General features: G+C 43.1%; 1 protein-coding gene across 1 annotated transcript in view; it reads right to left on the bottom strand.

Moving 5' to 3' along the window:
- LOC143296660 (uncharacterized) overlaps window positions 1-12,367 on the bottom strand; it is a 22,748-nt gene extending 10,381 nt beyond the window's left edge. Inside the window, exons 1-9 of the mRNA XM_076608690.1 lie at window positions 12,301-12,367; window positions 11,507-11,675; window positions 9,776-9,985; window positions 8,878-9,063; window positions 7,212-7,376; window positions 5,127-5,339; window positions 3,624-3,806; window positions 2,718-2,924; window positions 1,912-2,091 (exon numbers count right to left, since the gene is read on the bottom strand). Of these exons, the coding sequence (XP_076464805.1) occupies window positions 1,912-2,091; window positions 2,718-2,924; window positions 3,624-3,806; window positions 5,127-5,339; window positions 7,212-7,376; window positions 8,878-9,063; window positions 9,776-9,985; window positions 11,507-11,644 (1,482 nt within the window). The 5' untranslated portion in view covers window positions 11,645-11,675; window positions 12,301-12,367. The remainder of the gene's footprint in view (window positions 1-1,911; window positions 2,092-2,717; window positions 2,925-3,623; window positions 3,807-5,126; window positions 5,340-7,211; window positions 7,377-8,877; window positions 9,064-9,775; window positions 9,986-11,506; window positions 11,676-12,300) is intronic.

The raw sequence follows: 12,367 nt of genomic DNA, 5'->3' as shown, positions 1-12,367 counted from the left end.
TACAGCCCTGGCTTCTTACAGGTCTTTGAGTTCAATGAAAAGGTTCACTGAAGGTAAATATGAAAGAAAGAAAGAAAGAAAAAGCATTCTGTGGTTACAGCCCTGGCTTCTTACAGGTCTTTGAGTTCAATGAAAAGGTTCACTGAAGGTAAATATGAAAGAAAGAAAGAAAGAAAAAGCATTCTGTGGTTACAGCCCTGGCTTCTTACAGGTCTTTGAGTTCAATGAAAAGGTTCACTGAAGGTAAATATGAAAGAAAGAAAGAAAGAAAAAGCATTCTGTGGTTACAGCCCTGGCTTCTTACAGGTCTTTGAGTTCAATGAAAAGGTTCACTGAAGGTAAATATGAAAGAAAGAAAGAAAGAAAAAGCATTCTGTGGTTACAGCCCTGGCTTCTTACAGGTCTTTGAGTTCAATGAAAAGGTTCACTGAAGGTAAATATGAAAGAAAGAAAGAAAGAAAAAGCATTCTGTGGTTACAGCCCTGGCTTCTTACAGGTCTTTGAGTTCAATGAAAAGGTTCATTGAAGGTAAATATGAAAGAAAGAAAGAAAGAAAAAGCATTCTGTGGTTACAGCCCTGGCTTCTTACAGGTCTTTGAGTTCAATGAAAAGGTTCATTGAAGGTAAATATGAAAGAAAGAAAGAAAGAAAAAGCATTCTGTGGTTACAGCCCTGGCTTCTTACAGGTCTTTGAGTTCAATGAAAAGGTTCACTGAAGGTAAATATGAAAGAAAGAAAGAAAGAAAAGGCATTCTGTGGTTACAGCACAGTCATCTTACAGGTCTTTGAGTTCAATGAAAAAGTTGATTGAATGAAAATATGAAAGAAAAAAACAAGCCCCCCCCCCCAACCCTGAAAAAAAAACCACAACAACATTCTGTGGTTACAGCCCTGGCTTCTAACAGGTCTTTGAGTTCAATGAAAAGTTGATCGAAGGCAAATATGAAAGAAAGAAAAAAAAAGTAATGCATTCATCTTATGAAGACGGAGGAAAGAGCTAGCAGCATCACCAGTGGTGGCTTGAAGAACAAATACTCTGGTGTGATAATGTCCCTCTGACAGGGAGGCTGAGCACATCTAAGTGTCACAGTACCATCATTTCTGGCTTGTAAGGTGTCATGTTTCTAAAAGCTCAGATCTGACCCCTGCGTCTAACCAGCTGTATGCATTCTGTGCTTGAAAACTAAACCTGACTGCTATGTGGTGCCACCTCTCACAACAAACCCAGTATTCGACAACCCACTTGTTCACAATAAATGCACATGATCATATTCAATAACAACACTTACATGCTCCAGTCTTACCACTGTTTAATTTGACACTGTTGATGTTCACCAGTGTACTGAATTGAAACCAAATTGCATGAGAGGCCATATTTCAAGTGAATGTGATCAAGGTCCACCTTCATGGGAAGAAAGAAGAGCAGCATCTGAACTGAGGATGAAGTGTGGTATGAAAATATAGAAATTAGAAGAACGAACTGAACACCTGCAAGACAACTGGAAATCTTTTCAAACATCCAAACCAAGACGCTAGCTAGAGGAGACTGAATTCTGATTTTACAAGTTAACTTGCTTGACCACATGCACATTTGGCTGCAGGTTTCAGAATGATAGAAAATTGCAGATGACCATAAAAACAACAAAAAGAAAAAAAAAAAGAGAGCTGAACTGACTAGCAGACAAAAAATTGGATTTCAGTGCAGTTTCTGAAGATGAGGTCACTACTAAGAAAACCATATCTGAAGTCAACAGAGCCATTCTGCACCCTTCAACATCAAAGAGTGGATTTTCAGCAGTAAGGCTAATAGAATGTGAACACTCTTATGTTAAATTATGTTAAGTGACAGTGACAGCTGACTTCACTGTGGCCTGGCCGTCAAACAAGGAGTGGATGTGAACTGTCACCCACCTTGTCCAGTTCCTGCTGCAGTCTGAGGCCGTCCTCTGTTAACTTGTCTGATTTCTGGGCCAGCTGATCTTCCATCTGCGCCAGTTCAGAGCGGAGTTGTTTCTCACGGCTTTCCCACTGTTTGGTGCTGTCTGCCAGCTCCGTTTTCAACTTCTCCACAGTCTCAGAGAGACTGGAAGCCTAAGACAGCAGTAAGCAACATTCTCTGGTTACACCTGCCAACCTGCATGTCTGAGTTTGATGAAAAAAGTTGATAGCAGGTGAGAAAGAAAGAAGTTTTGAAAACAACAAATAATCAGCAACAACAACAAAAAAAGAAAAAAAAGAAAAAAAAAGGAGTTTTTAGCAACCACCAATAGTGATGGCTTGGAGTGATGTCCTAGAGGTAACGCGTCTGCCTAGGAAGCGAGAGAATCTGAGCGCGCTGGTTCGAATCACGGCTCAGCCGCCGATATTTTCTCCCCCTCCACTAGACCTTGAGTGGTGGTCTGGACGCTAGTCATTTGGATGAGACGATAAACCGAGGTCCCGTGTGCAGCATGCACTTAGCGCACGTAAAAGAACCCACGGCAACAAAAGGGTTGTTCCTGGCAAAATTCTGTAGAAAAAATCCACTTCGATAGGAAAAACAAATAAAAACTGCACGCAGGAAAAAATACAAAAAAAAAAGGGTGGCGCTGTTGTGTAGTGACGCGCTCTCCCAGGGGAGAGCAGCCCGAATTTCACACAGAGAAATCTGTTGTGATAAAATGAAGATGAAAATGAAATGAAATTAAAACAGGCACACAAAAAGCACAAACTCTCACCTCCTTGCTCTTGTCACTGAGCTGAACGTTGGTGCGTTCCTGTGCAGCTTGTGATGCCTCCAGCAGCAGGTCCTTGTCCATGAGCAGGGCCCTCAGCTTGTTGTTCTCCTCCCGGTCTGTTTGCTGGCTGCCTTCCAGGGTCTGCTGGTCCTGCACAGCCTTCTCCAGGCTGCACCTCACCTGCTCCAGCTGCTTGCCTAGACTTTCCTGAAACAAAATCAATTGTTCCGCAAGGTCATGTGTATGTGTGTGTGTGTGCAGAAGAAGTACCTCCCGCTTTTTTTTTTTTAATCCGGTCCTCACCACATTAGTACTAAAACTTGTTCTCTTCTGTCAAAACTTAACTGACATCACTGAAGGAAAATCCATGGCTGCCCAAAAGAAGGTATGGCTCTCAGGGATACTGTCCCAGATAGTTTGTTTTGCAGCTGACCTTGGTTAAGCTTCTGAGGACATATATCAGATACACAACAGGTGCAGCAAGCCCAGCAGGCTATTGCTTGTTACTGCAAACTCTGCACACCACAGCTCTTACGTGTGTGTCATTCATTCTTTTTTTCATCCCCCCCCCACCCCCAAAGACTGCACTACAAGCAAAAGCTGATAACCAAACTATTGCTGATTGTATATCAACTGGTTTATTCAGTATTGCTACTCTGTTCTGTGCTTGTTCTTCAGACCACTTAATCCCCATACTGAACACTGATGTTGCCATAGCAATCCTGTTGGTCTGTCAACAGTGTTACCCTGTAATAGATAGTAATAATAATAATAATAATAATAATAACCTGCATGAGGAGTGCTGTGGCAAACAGGATGAGGACTTCTTCCTATACTCACCATTCACTGAGCACTACCCACGCAACACCACAAAGATGACACAAAGGCTGATCTGTGACCTCTCACCTTTTCAGCCTTGGCGGTCTCCAGCTGCTGTCTGAGATCAGTCACTGTGGAGTTGTGGAACTGGAGGGCTTGTTCAGAGACCATCTTCTTTTCTGCCAGCTCTCGCTTGGCCTGCTCCAGGGTGGTCACCTCTTTCTCCAGTGTGGACACCTTGCCCTGCAGAAGCTGTTGCTCTGACTGGTACTGGAACAAAAATCACACCCAGCAATTGTAGGGTCAGCCTTCAGTCTTGTCCGCCTGTTTCACAGTTGCTATCTCATGTGCGTGTGCGTGTACATGCACGTGTGTGTGCGTGTGTGTACAGAGTCCAACATTACTGCTGGATCTAATAAAACTCCATATAATACTATACTACCTTCAAGAGGCTTTTGAAATTGTTCACCTCCATGACTCCCTTCCACCATCTTCATAATGCCAGACCCCCCCCCCCCCCTTTTGTGCTCAGTAATACCATCACTGAAACCATGCACACTCTTACATATATGCATTCCTCTTTGTCACAATGACATTAGAACTTACAAATGTGATCTAAGTTTATAATCTATTAACTCATGCATTGAGAATTATCTGTTTCAGCTTTTTTTTTTTTTTTGGTGGTTTTGGTCATCTGACATGCAAAGTATAGAATTTTCATTGTGTTTTTTTGTTTTGTTTACCAAGCTGGCATTGCGATGGAATTACTTGGGCAATAACAGGAAATTGTTCTTGTGTACCAAGCTGGCATTGCGATGGAATTACTGGGGCAATAACAGGAAATTGTTCTTGTGTAAACAAAAGAAAGCCCGAAGATTTTCTAATTTGAATAGATCTGAAAAATCCTTTCAATTTAACTCTTGTTATAGATACCATCTCAAGCTAAGCTATCACCCCACACCCTGTCTATGACAATTGGCAGCACTTTTCACAGTTTCAGTTTCAGTAGCTCAAGGAGGCGTCACTGCGTTCGGACAAAACCATATACGCTACACCACATTTTCACATATGTAGCTGAATCAAGAATATATACTGAACCAAAGCATAGACATTATTTTCTCAATATATATGAACTATATCCCGACCCTGTCCATGGCTGGATGACAAACAGGCCATGGTTGCGTAGAAGTGTACTGTCACTATTCAAGTATTCTGTAGATGTGACTGTTATGTGTTGGTTGTGTAGTGTAGTGTAGTGTAGTGTAGTGTAGTGTAGTGTTGTGTTCTGTGTGTGTGTGTGTGTGTGTGCTTGCGAGTGAGTGAGTGAGTGAGTGAGTGAGTGAGTGAGTGAGTGAGTGAGTGAGTGAGTGTGTGTGTGTGTGTGTGTGTGTGTGTGTGTCTGTGTGAGTGCGCGCGTACGTGTGTGTGTGTGTGTGTGTGTGTGTGTGAGAGTGCTTGCGAGTGAGTGAGTGAGTGTGTGTGTGTGTGTGTGTGTGTGTGTGTGTGTGCGCGCGCGCATGTGTGTGTGTGTGTGTGTGTGTGTGTGTGTGTGTGTGTGTGTGTGTGTGTCCGTGTGTGCACTGCACCCACCTTGGCCATCTCCTTCTCCAGGCTGGACTTGCTGTTGTTGAGCTGACTGGAGAGGAAGGCGTTCTGGTTCTCCTTGGCTGTCACCTCGTTCTGCAGCTTGCTGCGCTGCTGCTCCAGCCCCTCGCACACCTCCGACAGGGACGCCAGCTCCCTCTGCAGGGTCCCCATCTCGGACTTGGCTTCTTCCGTCTTGCGTTTCTGGTTTTGCAGGGCCTGAGGGCCGCACAGCAAGGCAAGTAGGAGATGAAGCACAAAGGGCAAACAACACTCTCACTTGTAACAAACCTTCCTGGATCGCAGTTCTTTCCCCTACCTATCCCCATACACAGAATTATGAGAACACACTATGATCTCAACTGGAGAGATTCATGTGTGGTGTATGCTAAACAAAAAATGCACAAGAATCACAGCCAATCAATATGAATAGGTAGGACATAAAACGCTTTAACAGGAATCTTAAAAAAAAAAAGAAAAAAAAAAGGGGGAGAAAATCTCAAAAAACCATAAGCCAGCAGAAAACTGAAGTGAAAGAGACTGACGTGGAATGAATGATGGATGAAAGATGTAAGAAAGTGGCCAAGCAGGGGGAGAGAGAGAGAGAGAGAGAGAGAGAGAGAGAGAGAGAGAGAGAGAGACTGACATTTTATTGTCCATTTAGCTGTTAAACCTTTAACCCGGAGAGCGCGATGAGCCACAATCGTGGCTTTCCCAGTAAAGTGCGATGGGCCACGATCGTGGCTCTGTTTACATAAGGTCCGACATCGTACGGCTATGCTCGGCAGCCTTCGTAAAACTGCCTCGTTCTGGTGTTACTGCCTCCATAAATTTTTCCTTTTTAAATAATGGAGTATGGCCTTTGGTCGGTCATTTTATGAGAAGGAAAAGTAAGAAAAGTCCCGTTAGAACAGTGGAGTTTGGCCACGGAATAGTGGAGTGTGGACCAGATTGTGGTCAGTGTATGTGAAGAAAAAGTAGGAATTTTTTCCTTTTTAATAATAGAGTATGGCCTTTTGCTTCGGTCATTTTATGAGAAGAAAAAGTAAGAAAAGTCCCTGTTAGAACAGTGGAGTTTGGCCCGGGAGTAGTGGAGTGTGGCCCAGATTGTGGTCAGTGTATGTGAAGAAAAAGTAGGAAATTTCCTTTTAAATAATGGAGTATGGCCTTTTGCTTCGGTCATTTTATGAGAAGAAAAAGTAAGAAAAGTCCCTGTTAGAAGTGGAGTTTGGCCCGGGAGTAGTGGAGTGTGGCCCAGATTGTGGTCAGTGTATGTGAAGTAGGAAATTTTCCTTTTTAATAATGGAGTATGGCCTTTTGCTTCGGTCATTTTATGAGAAGAAAAAGTAAGAAAAGTCCGTTAGAACAGTGGAGTGTGGCCCAGATTGTGGTCAGTGTATGTGAAGAAAAAGTAGGAAATTTTTCTTTTTAATAATGGAGTATGGCCTTTGCTTCAGTCATTTTATAAGAAGAAAAAGTAAGCAAAGTCCCTGTTAGAACAGTGGAGTTTGGCCCCGGAGTAGTGGAGTGTGGAGAGTCAGGTCAGGTCATTAGATCTGCTACTGGTAACCTGTAATGTATAGGTTTACCTATTTATTCTTACTGATAAGCATACAAATGCCCCAAATCAGAGCACAGGTAGTGGAGGCAAACTATCCCTTTGTTTTAAGCATGATTTCTGTATGTATGTTTTATTATATCCAGCACTTTGAGGGTTAAGACAAGGTGGGTGATGATTCCATTCAACAATAATAGCAGAGCTCAAGCTCCCAAACATTACATAAGCAGAGAGAGAGAGAGAGAGAGCCAGAGATAGAGAAATAAAGAGAGCCAGAGATAGTGAGAAATAGAGAGAGAGAGAGAGCCAGAAAGAGAGAGCCAGAGAGAGGGAGAGAGAGAGAGCCAGAGAGAAAATGGGAGAGAGAGAGAGAGAGAGAGAGAGCCAGAGATAGAGAGAAATAAAGAGAGACAGAGAGAGAGAGAGAAAGAGAGTGAGCCAGAGAGAAAGAGAGACCCAGAGAGAGAGGAAGAGAGAGAGACAGAGAGAGAGAGAGATAGAGAGCGCCAGAGAGAGGTAAAGAGATCCAGCACCTGCTCCAGACTGTCCAGCTGGCACTGTTTCTGTTCCCGCTCTCTGCGCAGTTTGTCCACCTGCTGCTCCAGCTGGTCCATCTGCTTCAGGGCCTGGGGGGGCAGCTCCTCCTTCCAGCTGCGTGACGACCACTTCTGCTGCTCATTCAGTTTACTGGAGCTCCCCTGGGACGACGCATGAAGCTGTCAGTAACCAAGGGGACTTGACACTGAGCAGGTAACAAACACTGCACCTTATTTCCGGTGATAAAGCGATTCCATACCCCAGGTCCCCACCCGTGGACATTGACCCCTGTGTATTTTCCATGAATTTGCTTTATATGTAGAATATATAGAACTTGTAACAGAACAAGCAGGCATTTTCTGGCATATCACAACATAAGACATGCTCAAAAAACAATACTGATGAAGGGGGGGGAAAAAGATGGGTACATCTGGTGTTGTAAGGAAATAATCTATTTCAAACAGTGACGAGAGGCTGCTGCACAGAAAGAACCAAAAACTTGCCAACTCTTCAACAGTCAGTTGATTGCAGAGCCTACAGCTGATTCGTTTCTGCATTGGCAAGCAGAGGTACTCATGACCAGTCAACATAAAACTGAAAACAATGCGTACGTGTGTCCTGTAATTTTGTGTTTGACCCACTGAACCCTGCTCAGGTGCTTTTGAAGTTTTATGATCCCGCACCTGAGAACTGTTTGGGTGTCAAAATTTATTCCATTAAAACGTTTTCCACGATCCTATATGTACATAACCCACAAACAAAAGGAACTAACTTCTACAGTATATCTGGCTGTGTCTGTGCATCAATTTGAAGGCAAAAACTAGTCAGTTTCTTCTTCTTCTGCGTTCACTCGTATGTACACAAGTGGGCTTTTACGTGTATGACCGTTTTTACCCCTCCATGTAGGCAGCCATACTCTGTTTTCGGGGGTGTGCATGCTGGGTATGTTCTTGTTTCCATAACCCACCGAACGCTGACATGGATTACAGGATCTTTAACGTGCGTATTTGATCTTCTGCTTGCATATACACACGAAGGGGGTTCAGGCACTAGCAGGTCTGCACATATGTTGACCTGGGAGATTGTAAAAATCTCCACCCTTTACCCACCAGGCGCCGTCACTGTGATTCGAACCCGGGACCCTCAGATTGAAAGTCCAACGCTTTAACCACTCTGCTATTGCGCCCGTCCTAGTCAGTTTCATGTTTCAGTATATTTTCTGCATTTTTTCCCCCACATTTATGTGGCCAAATGTCAGATGCACAGCAAGTTCTTGACAAAATATCTATGGACACTGATTGCGATTTTGACCCAGATAATTGACAGACCTGCTCTGGAATAGGACAGTTCCTTTGATGATGATGGATGACAAGACAAACAGTGCCAAATATGTAGGAATTAATACAGTGCTAGATTAAAAAAATGATATTCTTGCTGTTCCTGGTGAACTGCATACCCTTTCCCAAAAAGCCATGATTCTAATCAGAGCTCCACATCCCTGAAGCAGCAGCACAATGCATAAAGAGAGGCTGACAAGATGGGGAGTTAGGGGGCACGGCAAACAGAACTGAGCTAACTGTGGACAGAGACAGACAGATAGAGAGAGAGAGAGAGAGAGAGAGAGAGAGAAAGAAAGAGAGAGAAAGTGGGTTGTATACTAACAGTGTTGGAGGTGGAGCAGTTGATCAGGTTGGTCTCCTTCAGCTTGTTGTTGTCGGTGTTGAGGGCATCCAGCCGCTCAACCAGCTCTTTGTTCTCACTGTTCAGGCGCTTCACCTCCTGCTCCATCTGGTCCAACTGGCCCCGCAACTGCTGGCTGTGCACCTGGGTCTGTCCACAGTCACTGCTCTGTGTTCACCGTTAGTCACACAGCTTCTCATCAGTCACCATTTATGGCTCTTATCTACTAGGCCTGTGACGGTGCGAGTCTGTCCAGTCACCAGTCTGTGTGCACCAACAGTCACCAGGTCTCATCAGTCACCACCCTGTGTACACCGTCAGTCACCAGGTGTCATTAGTCACCATTCACAGTTCTTATCTACTAGGCCGGTAACTGTCAGTCTGTCCAGTCACCATTCTGTGTGCACCGATAGTCACCAGGTGTCATCAGTCACCACTCTGTGTACACCGTCAGTCACCAGATGTCATTAGTCACCATTCACAGTTCTTATCTACTAGGCCGGTGACTGTCAGTCTGTTCAGTCACCATTCTGTGTGTACTGATAGTCACCAGGTGTCATCAGTCACCACTCTGTGTACACTGTCAGTCACCAGGTCTCATTAGTCACCATTCACCTGCACAGTTCTTTTCTTATCTAGGCCTGCGACAGTGTAAGTCCAGTCACCAATCTGTGTTCACTGTTACTCACTGTACAACTTAGAAACAAAATGCTTTAGACTAAATTAGAGTGAATCAGCAACATTCAACTTTCAAGTTTAACTGGAGTGCAAATGTATATTTCCCCCCCAAGAATAATCTTCAAAGTACTGCTTGAGTTTTATCTGCTGCAGATATCCACTGCCCTCCATAGCAAGAATATATATATATATAGAACCTTACCTTTCCATTGTCTCCTTCCATCTTCTTGTTGTGAGCCAGCTGACCTTCCAGGTGGAAGATGTGCCCATCCCGGGACTGGATGTCCTGCTGCAGTTTGGTGTTCTTCTTCTGAATGTCTTCGCATGTTTCTGCCAGGTTTTTGTTGTCACGCTCTAACTGGGCACTGGCAGCTTTTTCTTCGTCAGTCTTTTTCTTCTGGTTCTGTAGTGCCTGGAAACAAGACAGGAGACAATGTGACTGTGAGCTCTCACTCTGTTCTGTTTTCAGAAACTGAATCCACAGTATGCTGGGTAATAACACACCAGGAAGTATTTTTTCCTGTGTTTTGTTGTCAAATGAGTGTATTGTGTTTCAACAAATTGGAGAAGGTATTTCTTTTTTTCTGCCGCACCATCATCTGCACACATACACAGCCACACCCGGGTTTGTCTCATGCCGAAAGGGAATTATTGATGTTAGATCACAAGGAGGACATGAACCACAAGAGACCTTGGACTGTTGTCGAGTCTGTTCTGATTAACCCTTTGAGCCCTGAGTTCCTGAGCAATTTTAACCCTTCTGCCTGAGCTCCTGAGCCAAAATTTGCAAATAATTGGTATTTAATGTGTCACAGCAGATATAAAGAGTGCCCTGACCACCGCTTTACCGGTGGTAGAGAAAAATGACATAATGCCTAGCCATCGGTTGAGTGGTGCGTAAACACTTGTGTCATGTTTTGCTATTGGTTGACTTATATTGAATTCGATCTTTTTTCATCCAAAGCACATGCACAAAACACAGTAAAAAGGCGCAGCTATGTTGGTACTACGTTCGCTGACGTCAGAATATTACGGTTTTTCTGATTGGCTCTTCAATATAAGTCAACCAACAGCAAAACACGACACAAGTGTTTATGTACCGCTCAACCGGTGGCTAGGCATTATGTCATTTTTCTCTACCACCGGTAAAGCAGTGGTCAGGGCTCAAAGGGTTAAAACACATGACATCACCTAATGAGGTCTCAATGAACAATAACCAAACAGTGAAGTAAATTATCAGTCATGAACATACAAGTATAATTACAAGACTATTTACAGATTCAACCTTTTCATATAAAAAAAAATTTAAATTCTAAAAATAAAAATCTTACGGGTAAATAACCATAAAAAGACCAGAGAATAAGACCATGCATCATTAGGGCTTTTGATAAGTTAAACATCTTGGGATCCCTAGGACTCTTACCATACATAATTCTATGGGGTCCCAGATTACTTCCAGAGGGTCACTCTAAATTGTCTAATGCTGTACATTTTACCAAATCTGCACTGCTGCACATACAATAGCAGGCATACCTTCCACTTAAAATCATTTTGGTTTCTGGCCAAAGAATAGGTGAAAAAACTTCTTTTCGTAGCAGATAATCCTACTTCCTGGTTTCAAACTGAAACTCCCACACAGGATGTTCACTCATTTTTTTTTTGGATGAATTTGTTTTAGATTTTTTTTCTAAAACTTCCAAGGGACAAGCGAAGTAAACATGCAGCACATCCTTACCATTTTCAATGCGCCATAAGATGTTATCAGAAGCCCTGGTTGTTACATGTACATCACTGTGAGAAATAACATTTCTGGTCGTTTTAAAGAAGCAACTATGTTACTGGAGTAACAACAACAACAAAAAAAGAGAGAGTCAGTTTTATTCATAATCATATTATACTTGTCTAGTTTCCAAGATAATTCAAAGTTACTCACAACTTCTAAACTTTCTAGCTGGCACTGCTTCTGGTCTCGGTCCTTTTTGAATTTGTCCAGCTGTGTTTCCAGCTGAGAAATTTTTTGCAGAGCCTGTGGGGGCAACCCATCCTTCCATTCATCTGCTGCCCAGCTCATCTTGACGACACTGGGATGTGATCACGGATACCTAGCACATGTACAACACAATACATCATAACTTTCAAAACAAATATTTTGTCACAAAATGTCATCAGTATCACAAGTAAAAGAGTACGTCAGACTGAATACTGATCTTATTTCTGTCATTTTTACCAGTACCACTACCAGTGCACCCCAGCACACTGCAGTCACCATTTTTATTTTCTGTACACAAATGACTTATTTTCCTCTCTCCTGTACTTTGTGTTCCAAGTTCAGTTTTATGTGCGTGTGCGTGTGTGCGTGCGTGTTTGTCACTGTGTGTTATGTGGGTGTGTTTGTCTCTTTGTGTGTGTCACTGTGTGTGTAATGTGTTACTCTAATTCTGTTCAAACAACATACTTTACTTTACTTTACTGTGTCAGCGGTGTAGGTCCTTGTAGACCTGAATGCCAATGATAATGTTACTCTGCCAATGATAATGTTACTCTGAGCCGAGCGTGACGTTCATAATTTGTAAAAAATTGAAACTCATGACTCGCAGTCGCATCGCAACCTGAAGAGATGCACTGGAAGTAATCATTCACAAACAGTAAGCAGCAAACATTCGATAAAATAAAGAATTGAGGCTTAAACTCACTGACATGGTACTCGTTGAAAGAAACAACACATACCTCAATAAGTTTGAGATGAGCATCACACTCACGATCCACTCTTCTAACAGCAAATTCAAACTTCCCT

This window comes from Babylonia areolata, chromosome 21, assembly GCF_041734735.1.
Source record: "Babylonia areolata isolate BAREFJ2019XMU chromosome 21, ASM4173473v1, whole genome shotgun sequence".
Taxonomy (NCBI): domain Eukaryota; kingdom Metazoa; phylum Mollusca; class Gastropoda; order Neogastropoda; family Buccinidae; genus Babylonia; species Babylonia areolata.
The sequence above is the reverse complement of the archived record's forward strand: the minus strand, read 5'-3'. Positions and strand labels throughout refer to the sequence as shown.